The sequence below is a fragment of the Arachis hypogaea genome, chromosome 20 (genome assembly GCF_003086295.3).
Source record: "Arachis hypogaea cultivar Tifrunner chromosome 20, arahy.Tifrunner.gnm2.J5K5, whole genome shotgun sequence".
NCBI classification, from domain to species: Eukaryota; Viridiplantae; Streptophyta; class Magnoliopsida; order Fabales; family Fabaceae; genus Arachis; species Arachis hypogaea.
The window spans coordinates 15154318-15181090 of record NC_092055.1 but is presented as its reverse complement, the minus strand read 5'-3'; the positions used below and the strand labels follow the sequence as shown (position 1 = coordinate 15181090).

General features: G+C 38.0%; 1 protein-coding gene across 1 annotated transcript; it reads right to left on the bottom strand.

Annotated features, from left to right (window-relative positions):
* Positions 1-23855: 23855 nt before the first annotated feature.
* On the bottom strand, positions 23856-26773 carry LOC140182967 (zinc finger BED domain-containing protein RICESLEEPER 1-like). The gene is made up of 6 exons (XM_072230951.1): positions 26684-26773; positions 26267-26342; positions 25567-25952; positions 24747-25457; positions 24278-24300; positions 23856-23970 (listed from the first exon to the last, which is right to left on the bottom strand). Exons 1-6 carry the CDS (start codon positions 26771-26773, stop codon positions 23856-23858), a joined length of 1401 nt encoding a protein of 466 aa, XP_072087052.1.

The window sequence follows — 26773 nt, the reverse complement described above, 5'->3', positions numbered from 1 at the left end:
GTTGTCAGTCACGTGTTCATAGGTGAGAATGGTGATGAGTGTCACATAATCATCACATTCATCATGTTCTTGGGTGCGAATGAATATCTTAGAGAAGAAATAGACTTGAGTTGAATAGAAAAACAATAGTACTTGTATTAATTCATGAAGAACAGCAAAGCTCCACACCTTAATCTATGGTGTGTAGAAACTTGACGAATGGATTTTTGACGGTTTAGAATTCACAAATGAATTCTCGTTGCAAGTATAGTTTCTAAACCAATCACTAATCCTTTCATACAAAAAGTTGTTTGTCACTAAAACAAACCCCTAAATTTATAAACCGAAGTATTGGACCTCGGGTCGTTCTCCCTAGGAATTGTAATGAAGTGTCTTGTTATTGGTTGTGAATTATATTTGGGGTTTTTAAGCTTTTGGACAAGAGATATAAGTGGCAAAGAAAATAAACTAACAACTAACAAAGCTCTTGGCAAGATATGAGAACTAGAAGTCCTATCCTAGTTATCCTTCTCAATTGTGATGAGAATTGTTCATTGCTACCACTTAGTTAACCCTTACTAAAGAAAGGAAAGTCAAGTGGATGAATTGACTTGAGCCACAAGTCCTAGCCAACTCCCAAGGAGAGACTAGCTTTAGTGCACTCCAAACCAATTAGCAATCTCTCCAATTATCAATCAACAAAGGAATTAGATAACTCAAGTGTCACTAATTACTCTACCTAGGCCAAGAGGAACAAAATCTAACTAATAGCTTTAAGAGACATTTCATCAAAAACATAGAGTGCAATACAAGTAAACACATAAATTTGCAAGAATTAAAGAGAGATCTAACTACAAAGGCAAGAGGTCCACAATAGAAAACTAAATCAATCATGAAACAACAAAGAACTTACCAATTGCATTGAAGGAGAAATGTAGATCTACAAAAGAGAATTCACAAACTACAAACAACGGAATTACATTAGAAGAAGAATCCTACAAGTGCAATAGAGGAGAGGAACGAAAATTAGAAGAGAGAATAAGAAGAAATAGATCTAGATCTAATCCTAATCCTAGAGAGAAGAGAGAGTTTCTCTCTCTAGAAACTAACTACAAAGCTAAACTAAAACTAATTGGTAACTAACACCTAAAGTATGAAAAGTATGAAAAGTATCTTCATTCCTCCTTCAATCCTTGGCTTAAATAGCATCAGAAATGAGTTGGATTGGGCCCACAAGGCTTTAGAATTCGCTGGCCACGTTTTGTTTTAAGTGAACCAGGTGGCAGCAACGGCGCGTGCGCGTACTATGCGCGTACGCGTCACCATGCGCGGTTTGACCATAGCAAATTTTATATCATTTCGAAGCCCTGGATGTTAGCTTTCCAACCCAACTGGAACCGCATTATTTGGACCTCTGTAGCTCAAGTTATGGCCGATTAAGTGCGAAGAGGTCGGCTTGACAGCTTTCCGGTTCTTCCATTTCTTCATGAGTTCTCCAACTTTTCATGCTTTCTTTCTTCATTCCCTTGATCCAATCTTTGCCTCCTAAACCTTAAATCACTTAACAAACATATCAAGGCATCTAATAGAATCAAGGTGAATTAAATTTAGCTATTTTGAGTCCTAAAAAGCATGTTTTCACATTCAAGCACAATTAAAGGAGAATATACAAAACCATGCTATTTCTTGAATAAATGTGGGTAAAAGTTGATAAAATCCCCAAAAATCAATACAAGATAAACCCTACAAATGGGGTTTGTCAACCTCCCCACACTTAAACCAAGCATGTCCTCATGCTTAAACCAAGAATGAAGTAAGGGTATGGCATTTATTCAATGGAAACTAACTAAATGCAATCTACCTATATGCAACTATCTAAATGAATGCAAGTGCTTGGTCAAAATAAATCAATTCCCAAGAAACATATATGCACAAGGGCTAAGGACTAGCAAGTCTAATCCACAATTGAATTGAGTTATTAAATATTTTTACAAACTTGCATGAAGAATGATGATCATAGGTGAAAACATGTAATTGAGCATCAAACCCTCACCGGATGTGTTTGCACTCTATTCGCTCAAGTGTTTAGAGTTGATTCACTCAATTCTCCTCTATTTCATGCTTTCCAAGATTTGTTTTTCTTCTAACAATCAACATTTATTTCATGCATGCACACAAGTATCATGAGGTCTTTTCATTGGTTGTAATGGGGCTAGGGTCAAGGTAGGATGCATATTTGGTCAAGTGAGCTTGAAATTTGAATCTTTGATAAGCTTAAACTTCCCACCTAACCTATGACATCCTATACAATTAAGTTCTAATCTAGCTACCCATTTTTCACTTTTTCACATACTCATGCATTTTCTTTTCATTTCACAACTCATATGCATTGATCTTATTGAGCTTCACCTTGGGGCATTTTGTCCCCTTTTTATTTCTTTCTTTTTCCATTTTTTTCTATACTTTTCATATATTTTTTTTTTGTTTTTCTCATTCATTTTTTTTTCTTTCAAACTATATACAAGAGTACCAATGCATAAGTTCTATACATTTAATCAATACATGAGCATGTACCCAATTCCCAATATTTACAATAATAATACAAAACTACCCTTTTATTCACCCAATGTCCCAAGGTTCCCACACTCGAATGATACTCACACACACTAGCCTAAGCTAATCAAAGATCCAAATAAGGACTTTTATTGTTTTCCGCTTAAAGGCTTGTAATGTGCTAAATTAAGAACAAAGTGGGTTGATCGCAGGCTCAAATTTGGCTAACAAAGGAAGATAGAAGGTAAGGCCGTTTGGGTGAGTGAGCTAATGAAATGATGGCCTCAATCATATAAATGCATGAATACACTAAATAATGGACATAAAGAATAAAACAAATCAAAGATTACAATCATAGAAAGAGAATAATGCACACAAGAAGGAAAAATAAGTGGTTCTAAGATGTAACCACATCATTAGGCTCAAGTCTCACAAGCTTGTGTTCTTAGCTCAAAACATGATCCATAATATATATAATTCAAGCAAGTTCTATGAAAAGTTTTCACTCAAATCAATTGACATGCTCTATAGATAGAAATCTTGAAAAATTCTCATTATTTTGACTAAGCTTATTGTGTATGCATATGCAAAAATAAGAAAATGCAAGTAAAAATCCTAAAATCCTAAAATGAAATGCAAAAGTGTTGGGATTAGAAATTTGTCACCCAAAATCGCCGACCGGTCGGACGACCTCCCCACACTTAAAAGTTTGCACCGTCCTCGGTGCACTCAAAGATGAGCAAGGGGGTACGGCGACTCTCCGGATTGCTATGTGTTCTTTCTTCCGCTTCCATGGTTGCTTGTGGTGCATTTGTTATGAAAAACAAAAATATAACACCATAAGATGAGAAGATATAAAAGCAAGGAAGCATACATTGTTGGAATGAGGTAAATCACTAGCATGAGGTGAGTGAATTAGTGTGACATTAAGAAATATTAGGTGTGTGAATTCTAAATTGCGCGGTTTAGAATACACATTAGCATAAAAGCTATGTCACAAAAGAAGCATGCACTTCACTTATCCTAGTGTGCTTGAGATGCTTTAAGTAAGCTTGTAAGGTAAGACAAGCATTAGAGAAGCATGAAAGCATTCAAGTCAAACATATGGATGGATATAATCATGAACACAATGCATTAAGGTAAATGCACAACATCATCCATCAAGAGATTGCCTAATCAAAGAATACGGGTCAAATCACATGATGGCTAGCTACAACATGCAATTCAAAAGAGTTATAAGCTCGAAGACAATTCTCATCACTTGGTGTTTTTCAAAAGGTAAGCATGAAGAACTCAAAACCAAGTAACAAAATATAACCTCAATCATAGAATCCAACAAAGATTATCTAAAAACATTCATGCTAAAATAGCATTTAGGCAATAAGGGATATAGCAATGTATAGTAAACAAAGTCAATACTCCAACACTTATGATGAAAAGAGAGAAAATAAAATGAAAACTAAACTAAAACTAACTAATCAACTAACTAACTAACTAATTTGTTAACTAAAATAAATGGTTGTCAATGGTGTTTGGAAGTGTTGGATGAGGGGTAGGAGAAAGGAGAAGGAAAGAAATAGAAAGAGGGGAAGAAAAGAAATGGATGGGAGAAAGGGCATCCACGCGTACGCACGCATGGCGCGCGCGCGTCGTTGGCTTATTTCGAGAGTGGCGCGTACGCGTCATGTGCGCGTGTGCGCAAGTGGGGTTTGTGCCAGAGGCACAACGTTGGCGCGGCGCAGGCACAACTCTCTGGAAAATGTATGGAGGTTGGACTTCTCAATCCACGCGTACGCACGCATGGCGCGCGCGTGTGGATGGTCGAAAATGCTGTAAGTGCGCGTACGCGCCATGTACGCGTACGCGTGGATGGTGCTCTGTTTTTCAAAAAATATTTTCTATGTTTTTACACCAATCCAAGCATTCCAAACCTCCAAACAGCTACCAAAACACCATAAAACCTCATTTAACATACTTAAACTACCAAACATACTTAACTAACTAAACAAAATATGAAATTAAACTAATTCTACCAATATATACAAAAGAGAAAATGAAAGGATTTTACCATGGTGGGTTGTCTCCCACCTAGCACTTTTGTTTATTGTCCTTAAGTTGGACTTATGGGGAACTCCTCTCAAGGTGGCTTGTGCTTGAAGCTATCCTTGAACATCCACCAATGCTTGAATCTCCAATAAGCTCCATTCTTCAATTTTAATATCTTCAAGCCTTGATGGAGTTCTTCACAAACCATGGGCTCCCAAAATTGATCCTCATATATTCCCGGATCCCATATCTTATTTCCACACCCATCTTCAAGTTGATTATCATTATTCCATTTGGGTGGCATGACCTTAGAATTCTCAATAAAGTGACCAAACATTCTCCTAGACCCAAACAATCTAGCTCTATACCAAACCGTGCAATTAAGCTTTGAACATGCAACCATAATGAACCTAGAATAATGTTCCCAACCACTAGCCATTTCCTTTTTGCTTTTAAAGCCACAAATATGTCTTAGTTGACCATCCGTCTTAAGCAAACCATATTCAAGGGGAATAATAAAGCTTGAGCATAAGGAATTTACCCACTTGAATGAGAGAATGGATGGTGGTGGCTTGGGGAGAGGTATCTCCAATGTGCTAGCGAGCTTCACTCCCTTGTGTTCTTCCTTGTCAACCTCCACCTCTTCATAAACTTCTTCATTCTCAATCCTTTGTTCATCAACTTCATCTAGCTCGTCTCCATCACTCAAGTCATAAATGGGAGGTTGAGAGAAATCTACCTCCACATCACTTTTAAATTCATTGGGAGAGGATTCTTCAAATTCAAAGGATTCTTCACCAAGAAGATTGGATGCATGATCTTCATCACCAAGGGAACTCAATTCTTGCTTCATTCTCTCCAAGTCTTCATATAGAATATGCCTTGGAGGTTGTGCACATTCCTCCTCAACATCAAATTTACTCTTCTTGGAGGGATTTTCTTTGATTTTAGCTTCCCATGGAAGTTCCGCATCTCCTAAGTCTTCAACCACTTCTTCCTCTTCTTCAATGGTCATAGGTTCCTCCAATTGTTCTAACACAAAGTAGCATTCCTCCTTTTCCACCGGAGTTTCCAATCTCTCCTTCATGCTATGCTCTTCTTGAGCCATGGGAGTTCCTTGAGTGTCCAAAAGATGGGATGCTAACCGGTTTACCACCGCATCCAAGGCGGTCATGAATTGTTGCACATCCCTTGTCATCTCCTCATGTCCTTGAAGAAGAACACCAAGGGTTCCATCCATTAGAGGTTGGAGTGGATAAGAAGGTTCATTGTCTTGGAGAAAGGGTTCATTATAGGAAGGTGGTTCTTCTTGGTGAGGTAGTGGTGTGTATTGAAGTGGTTCTTGGGAGTAGTAATCTTGGAATTGTGGTTCCATGTATGGCTCATATGGTTCAAAAGGGGGTTGGTATGGTGGGTAAGGATCATGGTCATATGGAGGTGTTTGTTGAAAATAGGTTTGTGAGTGTGGTTGAGGGTCATGTTGAGGATATGACTCATAGGCATATAGTGGTGGTTCTTGGAAATCACAAGGAGATCCACCATAGCCATTTGATTGATATGCATCAAAGAATGGCTCTTCCTCATAGTGCATTGGTGGGGGTTGTTGCCATGATGATTGATCATAAGCATATGGCTCTTCCCACCTTTGATTGTCCCATCCTTGATACACATCTCCATTATAGTCCTCATCACCTACAACATAGTTGTAATCACACTCATAGCCAAAATGAGAATTCATAATGGAAAGAGAAAACAAAAATCAAAAGATAATGGAAAATAAGAGAAATAAAATTCTACAACTAGCAAATAAAGCAAAAAGCAAGATATTCACACTATTCACATATGTACAATAACCAATAACATAACACCATTGCAATTCCCCGGCAACGGCGCCATTTTGACGAATGGATTTTTGACGGTTTAGAATTCACAAATGAATTCTCGTTGCAAGTATAGTTTCTAAACCAATCACTAATCCTTTCATACAAAAAGTTGTTTGTCACTAAAACAAACCCCTAAATTTATAAACCGAAGTATTGGACCTCGGGTCGTTCTCCCTAGGAATTGTAATGAAGTGTCTTGTTATTGGTTGTGAATTATATTTGGGGTTTTTAAGCTTTTGGACAAGAGATATAAGTGGCAAAGAAAATAAACTAACAACTAACAAAGCTCTTGGCAAGATATGAGAACTAGAAGTCCTATCCTAGTTATCCTTCTCAATTGTGATGAGAATTGTTCATTGCTACCACTTAGTTAACCCTTACTAAAGAAAGGAAAGTCAAGTGGATGAATTGACTTGAGCCACAAGTCCTAGCCAACTCCCAAGGAAAGACTAGCTTTAGTGCACTCCAAACCAATTAGCAATCTCTTCAATTATCAATCAACAAAGGAATTAGATAACTCAAGTGTCACTAATTACTCTACCTAGGCCAAGAGGAACAAAATCTAACTAATAGCTATAAGAGACATTTCATCAAAAACATAGAGTGCAATACAAGTAAACACATAAATTTGCAAGAATTAAAGAGAGATCTAACTACAAAGGCAAGAGGTCCACAATAGAAAACTAAATCAATCATGAAACAACAAAGAACTTACCAATTGCATTGAAGGAGAAATGTAGATCTACAAAAGAGAATTCACAAACTACAAACAATGGAATTACATTAGAAGAAGAATCCTACAAGTGCAATAGAGGAGAGGAACGAAAATTAGAAGAGAGAATAAGAAGAAATAGATCTAGATCTAATCCTAATCCTAGAGAGAAGAGAGAGTTTCTCTCTCTAGAAACTAACTACAAAGCTAAACTAAAACTAATTGGTAACTAACACCTAAAGTATGAAAAGTATCTTCATTCCTCCTTCAATCCTTGACTTAAATAGCATCAGAAATGAGTTGGATTGGGCCCACAAGGCTTTAGAATTCGCTGGCCACGTTTTGTTTTAAGTGAACCAGGTGGCAGCAACGGCGCGTGCGCGTACTATGCGCGTACGCGTCACCATGCGCGGTTTGACCATAGCAAATCTTATATCATTTCGAAGCCCCGGATGTTAGCTTTCCAACCCAACTGAAACCGCATCATTTGGACCTCTGTAGCTCAAGTTATGGCCGATTAAGTGCGAAGAGGTCGGCTTGACAGCTTTCCGGTTCTTCCATTTCTTCATGAGTTCTCCAACTTTTCATGCTTTCTTTCTTCATTCCCTTGATCCAATCTTTGCCTCCTAAACCTTAAATCACTTAACAAACATATCAAGGCATCTAATAGAATCAAGGTGAATTAAATTTAGCTATTTTGAGTCCTAAAAAGCATGTTTTCACATTCAAGCACAATTAAAGGAGAATATACAAAACCATGCTATTTCTTGAATAAATATGGGTAAAAGTTGATAAAATCCCCAAAAATCAATACAAGATAAACCCTACAAATGGGGTTTGTCAAAACTCCGCCGTTAAAAATACAAAAGCGATAATGGTCTAAGCATGGCCGAATGGCCAACCTCAAGGGTCTAAGGACTAAACGTCCAAAGATCGATCTAAATACAATAGTATAAGGTCCTATTTATAGAGAACTAGTAGTCTAGGGTTTACAGAAATCAGTAATTAATGCAGAAATCTTCTTCCGGGCCCACTTGGTGTGTGCTTGGGCTGAGCATTAAAGCTTCTATGTGTAGAGACTTTTCTTGGGGTTAAACGCCAGTTTGGGCGTTTAACTCTAGCTTTTGTGCCAGTTCTGGCGTTAAACGCTAGAATTCTTGAGCTGACTTAAAACGCCTGTTTGGGCCATCAAATCTCAGACAAAGTATGGATTATTATATATTGCTAGAAAGCCCAGAATGTCTACTTTCCAACACAATTGAGAGCGCGCCAATTGGGCTTCTGTAGCTCCAGAAAATCCACTTCGAGTGCAGAGAGGTCAGAATCCAACAGCATCTGTAGTGCTTTTTCAGCCTCTGAATCAGATTTTTGCTCAGGTCCCTCAATTTCAGCCAGAAAATACCTGAAATCACAGAAAAACACACAAACTCATAGTAAAGTCCAGAAAAGTGATTTTTAAATAAAAACTAATAAAAATATAATAAAAACTAACTAAAATATACTAAAAATATACTTAAAATAATGCCAAAAAGCGTATAAATTATCCGCTCATCACACGCCCCTGCCTTTGTTGTTCTTCCCTCATAACTCTTTGTTCTTCCCTGATGGCTCTTTGATCTTCTCTTATGTCATGGAGGATAGTGGAATGTTCTTGATGTCCCATCTTTAGTTGATCCATGATGGAGCTCAAGTCTCCTAGAGAAGTGTGTAATTGGTCCCAATAGCCTTGGGGAGGAAAATGCATCCCTTGAGGCATCTCAGGAATTTCTTGTTGAGGCAGCTCCACATGCTCTTGCTATGGTCTATGTGCTGGCTCTTTAGTTTGTTCCATCCTCTTCTTGGTGATGGGCTTGTCCTCTTCAATAGGAATGTCTCCTTCTATGACAATTCCAACTAAATTGCATAGATGATAGATAAGGTGAGGGAATGCCAACCTTGCTAAGGTGGAGGGCTTCTCAGCTATCTTGTACAACTCTTGAGGTATTACCTCATCTACCTCCACCTCACTTACAATCATGATGCAGGGAATCATGATGGCTTTGTCTAAGGTCACTTCTGACCGATTGCTAGTAGGGATGATGGAGCGTTGGATAAATTCCAACTATCCTCTAGCTACTGGCTTGAGGTTGACGAACGGATTTTTGCTAGTAAAGAATTTCACAAATAAATTACCGTTGCAAGTATATTTTCTAAACTAACAAGAATCCTTTCATACAAAAATTTGGTTGTCACTAAAGCAAACCCAATAAAATTAATAACCGAAGTATTTAAACCTCGGGTCATCTCTCAAGGAATTGCAGGGAGGTGTATTTATTATTGGTTATGAGATTGAATCTTTTTGGGTTTTTTGAAATAAGAAAACAAGAAAAAGTAAATGATAATGAAAATCAAATGATAAAGAGGTCTTGGCAAGGTTTGGTGGTCAAGGATCTCTATCCTTATCACTAACCACAACATGAGAATTGGCAAGGATCAATCCCATTAAATCATCCTCTAACTAGTAGTAAAGGAAAGTTAAATGAGCTATATCAATCCAAGTCCATAAGTCCTAGCTCTCCACCAATTCAATTAGTGAGAACTAGAGTTAATGGCTCCAATCATCAATTACATGGACATTAGTAACTCAGAGTTCCTAAGTTACCATCCCAAGCAAAGAACATAAAATCCTACTCTGACATCCTTTCAAGCATTTTATCAAATACTTGGTAGGCACAAAATAAAAGCATAGAAAAGTAATAATAGAATATAAGATCTAAAACCAATAATTGCAAGCATCAATGATAACAATTAAAGCAAGAACAATAAACATGAAATACCTCAAATTGCATTAAATAGGAAATTGAATCTAACATAAAAGGTTCATAAGTTAAATTGGGGAAATAAACAAACCAACAAGAGAAATAAATAAACTAAAATTCTAGAACTAATGAGAGTAGAAGAAAACTAAAGTAAAGTAAAATAGATATCTGAAATTAAGAAAAGCTAAATCTATAATCCTAAAACCTAGAGAGAGGAGAGAGCCTCTCTCTCTAGAAACTACATCTAAAACCTAAATTGTGAATAATGAGAAGTATGAATTGTTGTGTTTTTTTTATCCATGATTTCCCCATTCTGCAGCTTCTATTTTGTGTTCTTGGGTTTGGAATTGGGCCAAAAAGGAGCCCAGAAATCGCCCCCAGTGCTTTCTGCAACTTTCTGCACGTGGCGCCTGTCACGTGTACGCGTCAGTCACGCGTACGCGTTGATTGACAAAAATCCTGGTCACGCGTATACGTCAGTCACGCGTACGCGTCGCTGCCAGCTTCTCAAAACTTCATTTTTCGCGTTCCTTCCACTTTTGCATGTTTCCTTTCCATCCTCTAAGCCATTCCTGCCCTATATAGCCTGAAAACACTTAACACACAGATCACGGTATCGAATGGTAATAAAGGATAATTAAAATTGACAGTTTAAAGGCCTAGGAAACATGTTTTCAACTATATCACAGAATTAGGAAGGATTTGTAAAACCATGCAAATTATATGAATAAGTGAGTAAAGAATTGATAAAAATCACTCAAATTAGCACAAGATAAACCATAAAATAGTGGTTTATCAGAGATCACGCCTTCTCAGTTGGATAGGCTTGCCTTGAGAATCCCTCTTCCACTGAACTCCTTCCACACAAACGTCTGTGAGGACTTGGTCCAGCCTTTGGTCAAAGTTGACCCTCCTAGTGTAAGAACGTGGGTCTCCTTGCACCATTGGCAAATGGAGTTCCAGCCTTACACTCTCCGGGCTGAAATCCAAGAGACGGCCTCAGACTATGGTGCTCCAATTCTTGGGATGAGGGTTCACACTAGTGTCACAGTTTTTAGTAACCCATGCATTAGAATAGAACTCTTGCACCATCAAAATCCAATTTCTTGGATTGGATTGGTTAGGACTTCCCAGCCTCTCCTCCAGATTTCTCTTTGGATTTCCGGGTACTCATTCTTTTTTAGCCTAAAGGGGACTTCAGGAATCACCCTTTTTTTTGCCACTATTTCATAGAAGTGGTCTTGATGAGCTTTGGTGATGAATCTCTCCATCTCCTAAGATTCATAGGTGGAAGCAATTGCTTTTCCTTTCCTCTTCCTAGAGGATTCTCCAACCTTGGGTGCCATAAGTGGGAATGGAAAGCAAAAAGCAAGGCTTTTCCAACACCAAACTTAAAAGTTTTGCTCGTCCTCAAGCAAAATAAAAAAGAAAAGAGTAGAAGAAGAAGAGAATAGAGGAGATGGAGGGAGATAGTTGGTTCGGCCAAGGGAGGCTAGTAGTGTATGAATGGTGTGTGTTGGAGAGGTGGTATGAGGGGTTATTTATAGGGGATGAGATGGGGTAGGGTTCGGTTATGGGAAGGGAATTGGGTGGAAAATTTTAAATTTGAAGTGGGTGGGGGTTGGTAGGAGTTATGATGGTTTTGCAAAGTGATATGGATGTGATTGGGTTAGGGTTTATAGGAAAGAGTGTGTGGGGAAGAGTGAAAGTAAGAGAGAGAAGAAGGTGGGGTAGGTGGAGATTCTGTGGGACCCACTGGTCCTGAGAGGCTAGGGAAGTCAAGTTCCCTGCCCCCTTCTAGGCGTTGAACGCCCAGCTCTTGCTCCTGGCTGGCATTCAACGCCAGCTATGTGCCTCTAAGTGGGTGTTGAACGCCCCTGAGGGTGTTCCTGCCTAGCGTTCAACGCCAGGTCTGTGCCTCTGTTTGGGCGTTGAACGCCCAGGGTCTGCCCCCTGACTGGCGTTCAACGCCAGCAATGCTGCTTCTCATGGGCGTTGAACGCCCACTCTGTCCTCCCTGGCTGGCGTTCAACGCCAGCTAGGTCTCTGCTCCAGGGTGTTCTATTTCTAGCTCGGACTATTTCTGTTTCTGTTTTAACTACTACACATGATCATAAACTCAAAGAAAACATGAAAATTAAACTAAAATAACTGAAATAAACTTAAAGAAAAATAAGAAAACATTAATTATTGATGGGTTGCCTCCCAACAAGCGCTTCTTTAACGTCACTAGCTTGACGGTTAGCTCCTTACGGAGAAGGATAGGGTCTCAGAATTTTGCCCCTTATAGTGAATTTCTTACCTGTGCTTTCATGGATAAGTTCCACATATTCCAGAGACAAGATCCTGCACACAGTGTGTGGAATGACTAGATTATCTGTGAAGACAACTTTGATGCCAGGTGAGAGCCCTTCAGTGGGTATCTTCTTGTCCCTCCAGCCTTTAGGTACTTTCTTCTTAGTACCTTTGTTCCCAGTGCTTGATAATGGCTGCCCAACACCAAACTTAGAATTGGTGTCTGGGGGCTCTGTATAACTCTGCACTAAGAGAAAAGGTTGAAGCACTTCATGTTTAAGAATGGTGCTTCCTTCAGCTGAGATAGAATGAGGTTTATGAACCTTGAATACAAGATAGTCCTCATTTAATTGTAGGATTAGTTCTCCTCTGTCTACATCAATCACAGCCTTGGCTGTAGCTAGGAAAGGTCTTCCAAGGATGATGGATTCATCCTCTTCCTCCCCAGTATCCAGGATTATAAAGTCAGCAGCGATGTAAAGGTATTCAACCTTCACTAAGACATCCTCTGCTAGTCTATAAGCCTTTTTCATGAACTTGTCTACCATCTCTAGAGAGATTCTTGCAACTTGCACCTCAAAGATTTCCAGCCTCTCCATTACAGAGAGAGGCATGAGGTTTATGCTTGACCATAGGTCACATAGAGCCTTATCAAAGGTCATGGTACCTATGGTGCAAGGGATTAAGAAGCGTCCAGGATCCGGCTTCTTCTGAGGTAACTTATGCTGAACCAAGGCATTGAGCTCTTTGGTTTGCACTGGAGGTTCTTCCTCTAATGGCTCTGTGCCAAACAACTTGGTAATCAGCTTCATCAGAATTTCTAGGTACCGAGCAACTTGCTCTTCCCTAGTTTCTTCTTCCTCATCAGAGGATGAGTACTCTGCAAATTCTATGATCTTTAACCAAGCATTCAAGGGGACTTTAATGGGCTCCTCATGAACCATGGGTTCTATCAGTTCTTCAATAGGGGAGTTCTCAGTGGGCTTAGGGTTGCCAACTACCCCTATTTTAGCATTCAATGCCAGAACTCGTGTGTCTTTGGGCGTTGAATGCCCAGCTTGAATACCTTCACTGGTATTCAACGCCAGTTGTTGTGCATTTGTGGGCGTTGAACGCCAGTAAGGAGGCAACGCCCAGTAAGGACCTCCTTACTGGCGTTCAACACCAGTGATGGTGCCTTTGTGGGTGTTGAAAACTCAGCCACTATTCCCTGGCTGGCGTTAAATGCCAGAATTAGGGGATCATTGGGTGTTGAACATCCAGCTACTGCCCCATAACTGGCATTCAACGCCAGCTTCTTTACCACTTTGGGCATTGAACGCCCAGTAGGGGCTTCCTTATGGTGTTCAATGCCAACTCATCCTCCTTAAATTTGGCCTCAGCCTCTATGGTGATGGTCTTGCACTCTTCTCATGGGTTTATTTCAGTGTTACTAGAAAGAGTGTTAGGAGGAGTCTCAGAGATTCTCTTGCTCAACTGACCAACTTGTACCTCCAGATTTCTAATAGAGGACCTAGTTTCAGTTATGAAACTGTTAGTGGTCTTAGAGAGTTCAGAGACTATGGTTGCTAAGTCAGAAAGGCTCTACTTAGAAGTCTCCATATGTTGCTGAGAAGATGGGAATGGTGGTCTATTGTTGAACCTATTCTGGGTTCTTCCACCTTGAGTATTGTTGAAGCCTTGCTGAGGCTTCTGTTGATCCTTCCATGAAAGGTTAGGATGATTCCTCCATGAAGGGTTATAGCTGTTTTCATAGGGTTCTCTCATGTAATTCACCTCCTCCATTGAAGGTTGATCTGGATCGTAGGCATCCCTATCATAGGAGGCTTCTTGAGTGCTGCAGTTGCAGCTTGTGATCCAGTCAGATGCTGAGAGATCATATTAACCTGGTGGGTCAAGATATTGTTCTGAGCCAATATAGCATTCAGAGTATCAACCCCTAGAACTCCTTTCTTCTAAGCCACCCCATTATTCATAGGGTTTCTCTCAGAAGTGCACATGAATTTATAATTTGCAACCATTTCAATGAGTTCCTGTGCCTCTTTAGGCGTTTTCTTCAAGTGGAGTGATCCACCTATAGAATGGTCCAAGCACATCTTAGATATCTCAGATAGGCCATCATAGAAGATACCTAGGATAGACCATTCTGAGAGCATGTCAGGAGGACATCTCCTAACTAGTTGCTTGTATCTTTCCCAAGCTTCATAGAGGGATTCACCTTCTCTTTGTCTGGAGGTTTGAACTTCCACCCTGAGCTTGCTCAAATTTTGAGGTGGAAAGAACTTAGCTAAGAAAGCATTGGCCAACTTTTTTCAAGAGTCTAGGTTTTCCTTTGGTTGAGAATCCAACTATATCCTAGCTCTGTCTCTAACAGTAAAAGGGAAAAGCATAAGTCTGTAGAACTCAGGATCCACTCCATTGGTCTTAATAGTGTCATAGATCTGCAAGAATTCAGATAAGAACTGATGTGGATCTTACAGTGGAAGTCCATGAAATTTGCAATTCTGTTGCAAGAGAAAGACTAACTGAGGCTTTAGCTCAAAGTTATTTGCTCTAATAGAAGGTATAAAGATACTTCTTCCATAGAAGTCAGAAGTTGGTGCAATGAAGTCACCAAGAACCTTCCTTGCATCTCCTCCATTATTCAGCTTAGCTGCCATATCTGTGTTTTCAGCTTCTTGTTCGAATAGCTCTGTGAGGTTTCCTCCAGAATGTTATGCTTTAGCTTGTTGTAAACGCTTCCTTAGGGTCCTCTCAGGTTCAGGATCAAGATCAAAGAAAGATTCTTTATCCCTGTTCCTGCTCATAAACAAGAAAAAAAACAAGAAAGAAGAAGAATGGGGGCTCTATGTCCAAGAACAGAGGACTCCCTGTGAGATGTGAAGAAGAAAGAAGAATGAAGATAGATGAAGAATTTGAATAAAAGGGAAGAAGGATTCAAAAATTAAGAAGTAAAAGACAAACTAGAATTAAAATATTTTTGTTTTTATTTTAGTTATTAATTGAATTTGAAATTACAAGCTAATTAACTAAAAAGATTTGAAAATTAAATGATGAATTTTGAAAAAGAAGAGAGAGAAAGAGAAAGGAAGTTTTCGAAAATAGAAGAGAGAGAAATTAGTTAAGAAGTTTTGAAAAAGAAGAAAGAGAAAGCAAGCAACTAATTAAGAAAATTTTGAAAACAAGATAAGATTTGAAAAAGATTTAAATTTAAAAATTGAAAATTGAATTTTGAATTTTGAATTTTAAAATATGAATTTTGAAAATTGAAATTGAATTAACATAAGATAAGATTTTGAAAATTGAATTTTAAATTTTTAATTTGGATTTTGAAACAAGTTAAGATAGAAATTTGAAAAAGATTTGATTTTTGAAAAGATTTAAAATTTAAAATTAAGATAAGAAGGGCTGTGATGATCTACTGCATTATGATGGGGAATGAGGTGGAAGTCCACCAACTGATTCCCTTTGAGTTGTACAAGGTTGCAAACAGGATGTCAACTCAAGCCAAATTGTCCTATCCAAACCTTATCTTTCGCTTGTGTAAAGAGGCTGCATTCATGATTAATAAAGACTCATTTATCCCAGTAGAAAGCCCCATCACCAAGCAGGTGATGGAAAGCGCCCAAGTACCAGCTGTCCAACCCAAAAGGAAGGCGCCTGAGCAAGCACAAGAGATCCCTCCAATTGAATATTGGACCCAGCTTGAGGCATTGGTTGCACAATTGCAAACCACCTTGGATCAATTAAGAGAGGAACAAAAAGACCAGACTAGCATACTTTGCCAACTGGTCAAGGAACAAGAGAAGTAGGGGCGTGAGCTAAAAGAACTGAAGCGTCAGAAATTATCCCCTGAAGAACCTAACACCTCCCATGATTAAGGTGGTTGAGTTCCACCTCCCTATCTCTGTGACTATTTTAATTCCTGTTTCTTATGTTTAGATTTACATGATCACTAGTAGTATTTAAGTTTCTATTTAAGTTTCAACCTTTTAATTTTAGAATTGCATAAGCATTATTAGGATTTAAGTTTTTATTTTCCAATTAGCTATAAAATGTTCCTTGGTGCACGGAAATTAACTCTGCACAACTGAACCAGCAAGTGCACTAGGTCGTCCAAGTAATACCTGAGGTGAGTCAGGGTCGATCCCACGGAGATTGTTGTTTTGAATCAAGCTATGGACACCTTGTAGATCTTAGTCAGGCGATTAGAAAAGATAGTTTGTTGAGATAAATGCATAAAACATGAATAGGGATGAAATTACTTAATTTGAGTGAAACCAGTGATAAGAGAATGGTTGAGGCTTCAGAGATGCTTCATTCTTCTGGATCAACCTTTCCTACTGTCTTTCTCCAACTGTGAGTGATTCTTTCCATGGCAGGCTGTAAGTGATCAACGCCGGTTTAATGGCCGCCAATCTTCCTCCCTCCGGCCGAACGCCAGGTTTAGTGTGCACCCAACCTGAATGAGGGTGAAGCTCTTGCAGTTCATCCCCTTGATGATCCTACTCAAAATTCCACAGATAAGGTCAAATCTTCTGGATTAGAGAATGCTTCACCTTTGGTTCTAGCCTCTACCACAAAGACCCTAATCTCCCCATACATCGGCTGAACTGGTGTCTCGATAAGTCCCCAACGAAGTCGTGGATTGCCGTCTAAGAGATGTATAATCAAGCTGGTGGTTCGTTGATCTCCTGTTACAGACTCACACTAAACCCATGTAGAATAAGGATGAGTATCATGGATCATCCCATTCATAAGGTTGACGAACGAAGATACATCTTAGAATAGAGTCACACACGAATTGAATAGAACAGTAGTACTTTTATTAATCCATGAAAATCAGCAGAGCTCCTAACCTTAACCTAGGAGGTTTAGTGACTCATGCTGATAGAAAAATACAATGGTAAACATGAAAGTGGGCAAGAGTCCTTAACAAGGGTGAACTCTTGTTTATATATACTAATCTAAAGACAAAGGATTACAGAAATAAGATAAAGTAAGTTGACAGTACAAAAATCCACTTCTGGGGCCCACTTGGTGAGTGCTTGGGCTGACTTTGAGTGTCTCCCACGTGCTAATGTCCCTTAGGTGCATTGAACGCTAGCTAGGGGACCCTTTTTTGGCGTTGAACTCCAGTTGCTCCCTTGTGGGCAATGGATGCCAGGACTGGGGCTGGTGGCTAGTGTTGAACACCCATTTTGGGCCTTCATTTTCAAAACAAAGTATGGACTATTATATATTTCTGAAAAGTCCTGGATGTTAGCTTTCCATAGCCATTGTGATTGCTTCAATTGGACCTCTGTAAATCCAGAAAAGCTCCTTTGAGTGTACGAAGGTCAGATCTTGATAGCATCTGCAGTCCTTTCTCTGCTTCTGAATCAGACTTCTGCTCAAGGTCTTCAATTTCAGCCAAAAAATATCTAAAATCACCATAAAACACACAAACTCGAAGTAGAATCCAAAAATGTGAATTTTTTACTAAAACCTATAAAAACTTAATAAAACTTAAAACAAAACATAATGAAAACTATATGAAAACAATGACAAAAAGTGTATAAAATATCCGTTCATCATTCCTCTTATCATCTCATTGAACTTGAATAAAATTTTGATTTTTTTTAGAAGTAGTAAAAGTAAATAAATTTCGAGTTTTATATATTAAGAATAGTTTAATTATTTGATGTGGTGGCATTGCTTTTATTTTCTGAATGCATGAATGAACAGTGCATATTTGATGTTGGAGTTAAGAATGTTGGCTCTTGAAAGAATGATGATAACAGTGAAGTATTATTGGTGATCTGAAAAATCCTAAAATTGATTCTGGAAGCAAGAAAAAGCAGCAAAAAGCAATAAAAGAAAATATATATATGTATATATATATATATATATATATATCTGCGAAAAAAAAAGTAAGCAAGCAGAAAAAGAAAAAGGCAATAGCTCTTTAAACCAAAAGACAAGAGTAAGGATCCAAGGCTTTGAGAATTAATGGTTAAGAGGGCCTAAAAGAAATATCTTAGCCTAAACAATTCAATTGAGCTACTTCCCTAACTATATGCTTGTGGTGTGAAGGTGTGAAGGTGTCAAGTGAAAAGCTTGAGACTGAATAGTTAAAGTCGTGATCCAAAGCAAAGAGTGTGCTTAAGAACTCTGGCCACCACTTTCTGGGAATTCTAGCAAAGCTGAATCACAATCCAAAAGGGTTCACCCAGTTAAGTGTCTGTGGCATTTATGTATCCGGTGGTAATACTGGAAAACAAATTGCTTAGGCTTACGACCAAGACTCAAAAGAAGCTGTGTTCAAGAATAAAAAAGAACTGAACTAGGAGAGTCAATAATATCATCTGGATTCTAAGTTCCTAAAGATTCCAATCATTCTGACCTTCGATGGAAAGTGAGATCCTAAAACTATTCAGAAGCAAAAAGCTACTAGTCCCGCTCATCTAATTGAAACTAAGCTTCATTGAGAACTCAGAGATTTAGTGTATCCTTCTCTTCTTTTTATCCTACTTTGTTTTTGGTTGCTTGGAGACAAGCAACAGTATAAGTTTGGTATTCTGATGAGTGCATATTTTATATGCTTTTTGGCATTGTTTTCATATAGTTTTTATTATGTTTTGTTTAAGTTTTATTATGTTTTCACAGGTTTTAGTGCAAAATTCATATTTTTGGATACTACTTTGAGTTTGTGTGTTTTGTGGTGATTTCAAGTATTTTTTGGCTGAAATTGAGGAGCTTGAGCAAAAGTCTGATTCAGAGACAGAGAAAGGACTGCAGATACTGTCAGGATCTGACCTCCGTGCACTCGAAGGAGCTTTTCTAGAGCTATAGAAGTCTAAATGGCGCTCTCAACGGCTATGAAAAGCTAAGGCTTTCCAGAAATATATAATATTCTATACTTTACTTTGGAAACGAAGGCCCAAAATTGGCATTCAACGCTAGCCACAACCCCATTCTTGGCGTCCAGCGCCCACAGGGAGCAGCTGGCGTCCAACGTCCAAAAGAAAGTCCCAAGCCAGTGTTCAACGCCCCTAAGGGGTACTAGCTCGTGGATTTCACTCAATCTCAGCCCAAACACTCAACAAGTGGGCCCCAAAAGTGGATTTTCGCAGTATCAACTTAGTTTATCTTATTTCTGTAATTCTTAGTTAGCTAATTAGTATATATAGGAGAAGATCACCCTTGTTTAGGGGTTCCACCATTCATCTTCTTCCCCCATTTTGTATTTTCGAATATTATGAGTCACTAACCTCCTAAGGTTAAGGTTAGGAGCTCTGCTGAGTTTCATGGATCAATAATATTACTGTTCTAGTTCAATATGTCTGATTCTATTCTCTTATGCATTCTCGTTCTTCATCTAATGAATGAGGGTGACCCGTGATAATCATCCTTGTTCCACATGGGTTCCGTGCGAGTCCTGACCCGGAGAGCGTTGAACCAAAGCTAGAGATTATATTGCGGATTCCAATAGAGTACCTGGGCAACTTTGGATACGTGACATGAAATCTCGTTGACCGTCGGTAAGTGAGGTCTCTGTGGCGCTAAGGCTAGAGTCTGAGAAGCAGCATTCCCTGATTCAGAAGATCTGCCTTGTCTGTGGCACCTTAAGTAGGATCGTGAAGGGGAGTGGATTGCTTAGAGCTTCATCTTCTGCTACAGTGAGAAACCTAGCGATGGCTTGATGAGAGAACATGAGTCACTTGCAACATGGTGGATTGCTGCAGTGGAGGAGGTTAACTTGATGAGAGGACATGAGTTAATCACTTACGGCTGCCATTGAAGGAATCAGAAGGTTATTGAAGTAGACAGTAAGAAAAGTTAATCCGGAAAGACAAAGCATCTCCAAAGCCTCAACCGTTCTCATACCATTGATTTTACACCTATCTAGTAACGTTTTATTTATTTATCTATTTTATGCATTTTTCCGTGACAACTTATATTTTCTATCCGCCTAACTAAGATCTGCGAGGTAACCACTGCTTGCTCAAACTAACAATCTCTGTGGAATCGACCCTCACTCACCTGATGTATTGCTTGGACGACTTGGTATACTTGCTGGTCTATCTGTGTGAATTCTACGGAGCCATTTTTGTGCATGACTTAGTTACAAAATCAGATATTGTATGGGGACCCAATTGAAAAGAAAAAAAAGTATGGGGACCTAATTGAAAATTCGATAAAATTATAGAGACCGACAAAATAATTAAACCTAAGTAGTACTGTCACTATGTTGTAAGATACATTCATTCAATTCATTTCACATAGTATTTCTCTTCATTTTCTATGTTTCTCTTCTGCTGCAAGTTACCACTCTTGTAGTTCCTTTATTTTTCATTTCTTCCAAGATCCTTCCATGGTATCAAAAGCCAAGTTATCTTCGTCCATGCCTTCATCAATTTTTGCTTTGAGTGAACCAATCACTGCTAAAGAACACAAAGAAACCATTCTTGAGGGCTTGAATGAAGAATATCATATGCTAATCACAACAGTGTCCTCCAAATCTAAGAATTTTACACTTAGTGAAGTAGAAAGTCTGCTACTCACTCATGAAGACAAGCTAGAAAAATTTAGAAAGCCAAACACTATTCTTGCACAAGCAAATCTCACTCAATCCAACAATTAACAATTGAATTTTGATATTAGAGGCTATGGTGGTCAAAGAGGCAGAGGGAGAAGACATAATAGAGGTGGCAGAAGCTACTTCATGAGCAATAGGCCACAATGCCAAGTATGTGGCAAAATTGGTCACTTGACTTGGCATTGTTATCAACGCTTTGATCAATCTTTTCTCTCTCCTGCACAGACTCAAGGTAATCGATACAATTCTTCATCAACTCCTCAATCACAATTTTCCACCAGTCCTCAATCTGTCAGATCATCCACACCACCACCTCCATCTTTATCCTTCCATAATCCATCAACCTTCATTGCTGTTCCTTCTTCAGTTAGTGATAATTCTTGGCACCCAGATACAGGTGCCTCTCATCATGTCACCAATGACAAAAACAACCTTCTTACATACACTGACTATAATGGTTCAGAACAAGTTTAGATAAGTAATGATTCAGGTATGAAAATTGCACACCTTGGTAAATCTTTATTACATCCTCATTCAATTAACTAATTTTTTAGACTTAATACTCTTATTCACTCACCAGAAAAAACCAAGAATCTTATAAGTGTTGCTCGTTTTGCTAAGGACAATCAAGTTTATTTTGAGTTCCATTCCCATATTTGCTATGTCAAATGCTTTCATTCATAGGACATTCTGGTAAGAGCGACGCTTCAAGAAAGGAAGAATATATCAATTTTATGATGCTTCTGTCCCTAAAAATTCAGCTAGTAAACTTAATTGTCAAGCATTTACTATTTCTTTCAATTTGTTAGATAAATGGCATCAAAGATTAGCTCATGCCAATATTAAAATTGTGAAACAGATTATGACTCAATGTAATGATTCAATAAATAAAATTCCATCCCCTTTCTTTAATGTTGTTTGTCATAATTGTGCTAGAGCAAAGATGCATATGTTACCCTTCGAATCATTTATCACTGTCTATCATCAATAAAATGACCCAACTTTTAACACCTCATGAGTGTATTAAAAGCAAGGTGTTACTACATATATTGCTATAATTCCAATCTTTATTAAATAATATATGAGCCTTAGAAAACGTGGTTGGATTTTGGAATAAATTTTTTTTGAAAACGTCTATTAATAAGCAAGCCATACATGAATTAATAAACATCTGAGGTCTAAATAAGACTAACAGAATATCCATAACATATATCCTACATCAAGAGAGTATAGAAATATTAGTCGTATGCATGCATGTCATATGTTACCCCAGACTTAGACTCCTTTAGTATTTATATTACATATCTATAATACAGACTCTCATAAACAAATGATCACCTAAGTCCTGGCCCATCTAAAAAGTCACTAGTCTGGAACCTAGGCTAACAAAGACCCAACCCTCATAAAAATACTAACAGAAAGGGAAAAACTGACAACACTCTAGTCTTCATAACTCTGTATCATACTAGGTGTCCTAAAATATATGTATGTGCTTCAAGTCTCAGATATAGCAAAAAGGATCAGCACCACCACTTCTTCAACGAGCATTGCCGTTCACTCCACTTGTAGAGACAGTGAAAGGGAATGGGAATCTACAAGGAAAATGAATCGTTCATCGGTCCTAAGGAAAAGCTCTAGCGTAGGCATAATCGTAGCTCACTTTCACTCCATGACCATTTTAGTTTTGTAACACCCTAATATTCATATCCTTATACTCGAGTCATAAGTCAATGATAAAAAGGTGGTGCGACTCTCAGGTGGATTTATAATATGTATATATATGTAATTAAAGGAATTATTAAACGAAAAGCCTGAAAAGTAGTAAAATAAAATCGCAAAGTGGAAACTCTCATGTATCGATTAAAATAGAAGATAAAGCGTGTTCAAAAAGCGAACCAAGATAAGATATAACAATAAGGAAGAATAGAATAAAGACAAGGTATACACACACACACACACACACACACACACACACACACACACACACACACACACACACACACACACACACACACATATAGACATAAGTATGATAGCCACTAGTGGCGACATGCGAAGTTTAGACCGACTAGGGTACAGAAATAAAATCAGTTGTCAACAGTATTTTTCTATCTCTCCCAAAATATAATCCAGACCTCTATATGCAAGTTTTCAAAAGGAAATAAATACATATAATAAGTTTTTCAAAACAAGAACAGAGAGATTCTAAACAAAAGTAAAGCAGAATCCAATGATCTTCGCCATCTTTCAGATAAACCACAGTTCACTGCTGAGTACCTAGACCTGCATCTGAAAAACAAAAAATATATATGGAATGAGAACCCCTGACCCATGGATTCCCAGTACGGTAAAAGTGCCAAATAAATACAATGCACTATAATAAGAACTTACTAAGTATCTTAATCTTTCTTTCATCAATTGTTCCCCCTAGGTTCTCACTATCCATAAATTAGGCAACTGTCCTAGGGGGTACTAAGTCTAATTCAATCTCTCGTCTTTTCCAACCTTCCAAACCTTCTAACTTCCAATTTATTACAGAACCATGACCAAAACCAACACCAGCTAGCCGACTCAGTAATTCTATATCAATATCCTATATCTTCACCTGGAGCAAGTGAAATCACTTCACTGCGTTTACCCAGGGAGCTCAATTTATCTCATTCAATATTCATTATTGTTAATTAATCATTTTATCATTTCATTTTCAACAAGGACATCCCTCAGCGTCAACTGACACCAGCATGAGGGACCTCTCAGTTGTACAAACACAAGCAACACAGACAAGTAAAACACAAGTAAGGCAATTAAGGCAAGTAGAATTTAGTCATACAACATATTCAACAAGGTAAATTAATACAATTAAGCAAACCCAAACAAATCAAACATATGCAAATGATGTATGCCCGCCTTATGGCCAATGAGCTCATCTATCGGTTATACAGCCAAACCAACATGTCCGGTAGCAAACCTAGACAATCTCTGTGTGCACGCATCTACCAAGAGGAATTTCACATCTTCAAGGAGGAATAATATCCAGAAAGGTCTAAGTGTCCGGCCACATCTTGCAACGCAGGATCAACATCTGGGAGTAAGCGGGACAAAACCACTATCCTTGCATCTACCCTAGAAGATAAATAACAAACTGGGAGCAAGTGGAATCACTCCATTACATCTACCCCCATAAGATAAAAAAACAAACTGGGAGCAAGTGGAATCACTCCACTGCATCTATCCCAGAATCACAAACCATAACTCGGAGCAAGTGGAATCACTCCACTGCATCTACCCAGGCAGGTAGGGGTGTTCGCAGTGCAGTTTGGATCGGTTTTAAGGGAAAAAGTCATCCGATCCGAATGCTTAATTTATGTGCGGTGCGGTTTGGATTGGATGAACCTTTTTTTGGAAATCCGATCCGATCCGATCCGATTACAAGTGGTTCAGATCGGTTTGGATCTGCGATTTTTTTAAACAAAAAAATAATAACTTAATTTATAGAGTTGATAACCTGTCCAACAATCCAACATAATAATAAAACATAAATTTCATAAAACATTATAAAGCAACATGTCCAAATACCCAACAATCCAACCTATTCAGCAAGTCTTGAATAATAATTCTTCAACATAAAAATAACTAAACAAGTCTCAACAACATAAAATTAAATAACATAACAAATTTTTAATAAAAACATAACATAAAAAACTCCGAGCTGAGAAGTGAAGCACCGATCACTAATTAGATTCATCACCAGAGTCTTCTTTATCTATTAGTTGAGGAATTGGCTCAAGTTCTACAATAAAATATAATAAAATAAATATTAGTAACTTAAACATATTATCAAGTAGTAAAGTTAATCAATATATGTAGATAAAATAAAACATAATAATAAAGAAAATTACCTTTCTCAAGTTTTTCAAATTCTTCAAAAGACTCCTCAAGGTCAATTGGCAATGAATTGGTCGAAACCAATTTTGTGCACAAATCAAAGCTTCAACATTTTTTGGGGTAAGAGAGCTTCTATATTGATTAAGCACTATACATCTAGTGCTAAAGACAAATTCAAAAGCAACCGTTGACACCGGCATAGCTAGAATATCTCTCGCAATTTGACTTAGAACAGGATATTTGTAATTGTTAGAGCTCACTTTCCACCAAGTTAAAATATCAAAACTACTTGGATCAACTGGTTTCTCCAAGGACTCCATAAGATATAAATCCACTTCATTTGTGTTGACACTCTCACTTGCTCTTACATCATTTTCAAATGCTGCTGCAAAGCGAACATCATCAAAGGCACTATCATCCATATCCACATCTTGGTTGTGTTGTGCAGATTGGTGTGTTTCATCACTATTGAGAGCAACCCTATAGCTGTTGAACAAGCCATTGAATACTTGCTTCACCTTACCACATAAGAAATCAGCATCCTCCTTCTCAAACAACCTTTGAAAACTCCACTCAACAAACTTAATCTTATATGTAGGGTCAAATACCATAGCAACAAAAATTATCATCTTCATGTTCCTCAAGTTACCCCAATATTTATCATGCTTAGCCTCCATTTTTGTAGCCATACCCTTAAGTAATATGTCATTACTATCAGCCCAAGTCTTCAAAGAAGTAAGAATTGAACAAAAGTGATGAAAATATGAAGAAGATGTCACAAATGTAGAACCCGAGATTTTTTTGTTACATCAAAAAAATCTTCAAAAACCTCACAAAGCATCTTGCATTATCCCAATCTTCATTCTTTGGAATGCCCCCTTGCATCATTACAAACTCAACATCCCTCTCACTTAATCTCTTAAAGGCTTTTTGGAATTTTAAAGCACTATCAAGTATTATGTAAGTGGAATTCCACCTAGTGGAGACATCTAGTTGCACACAAGAGCAGTCTTGGATCCTAGCCTCTTTAATACAACTTTTAAACCTATCCATGCTGCTAGGAGAAGCACGAACATATTTAACAGCATTCCTAATTTTACTAATTGAAGAATGCATATCCTTCAAACCATCATTCACCACCAAGTTCAAGATATGAGCACAACACCTAACATACAAATGTTCACCTTTTAAAGGATGTGAATTCCGATCATCCATTCTACCTTTCAAGTAACAAATGGCAACATCATTTGAACTAGCATTATCAATTGTGATGCTAAAGACTCTACTTATTCCCCAATTTAAAAGACATTTTTCTATATTTCTACTAATTGTTTCACCTTTATGATTCTTGATGAGACAAAAGTTAAGAATTCTCTTTGCAACATCCAATCTTGATCAATAAAATGTGCAGTGAGGCAAAGATAGTTTAGATTTTGTTCAGAAGTCCAACAATCAGTGGTCAAACATACACTTTGATTTGAATTTATAAAGACACTCTTCAACTTCTATTTTTCATTCATGAACAAGTTCTAACAATCCCTAGCAACTGAATATGGAGTTTTGGCTACAAAACACTCATGAAATAACGAAACCCCTCTCCTTCGACAAATCTAAAAGGCAACTCATCTACGATTATCATTCTAGCAAGAGCTTGTCTTTATAAATCAGGATCAAATGATACAACAGTCAAATAATTACCCATCCCATTTCCTTCTTCTTTTTTAAGTTGCTGCATAACAAGTGTTTTTTGTGTGGGATCATGTGAATCTTTTGGAAATTTTACACTGACTCAACAAGTGACCTTTAAGATTGCTAGTACCATTTTTATGTGAATCAGCCGCATAAGATGCTCCGCACCACTTACATATAGCCATAGGTTTATGACCACTTTCATCTTTTTTAAAATGCTCCCAAGTCCAAGATCTAGGTCTAACAAGTTTTTTAGTGTTACCTGTACCTGGTTCCTCAGACTGGCCAGGATTAGTTGACTCATTAGCAACATTTGCTTTGCCTCTCCTCCTCTTAGATCTAGTTCCTTCAT

Bases quoted from the DNA above. Each gene is read 5' to 3' on its own strand.
- LOC140182967 (XM_072230951.1), bottom strand. From the start codon at position 26,773: ATGAAGGAACTAGATCTAAGAGGAGGAGAGGCAAAGCAAATGTTGCTA. The intron at 26,343-26,683 runs GTAACACTAAAA...GTTGCCTTTTAG, and splicing joins GTCTGAGGAACCAGGTACAG to ATTTGTCGAAGGAGAGGGGT. The intron at 24,301-24,746 runs GTAATTTTCTTT...AAAAAATCGCAG, and splicing joins ATTTGAAAAACTTGAGAAAG to ATCCAAACCGATCTGAACCA.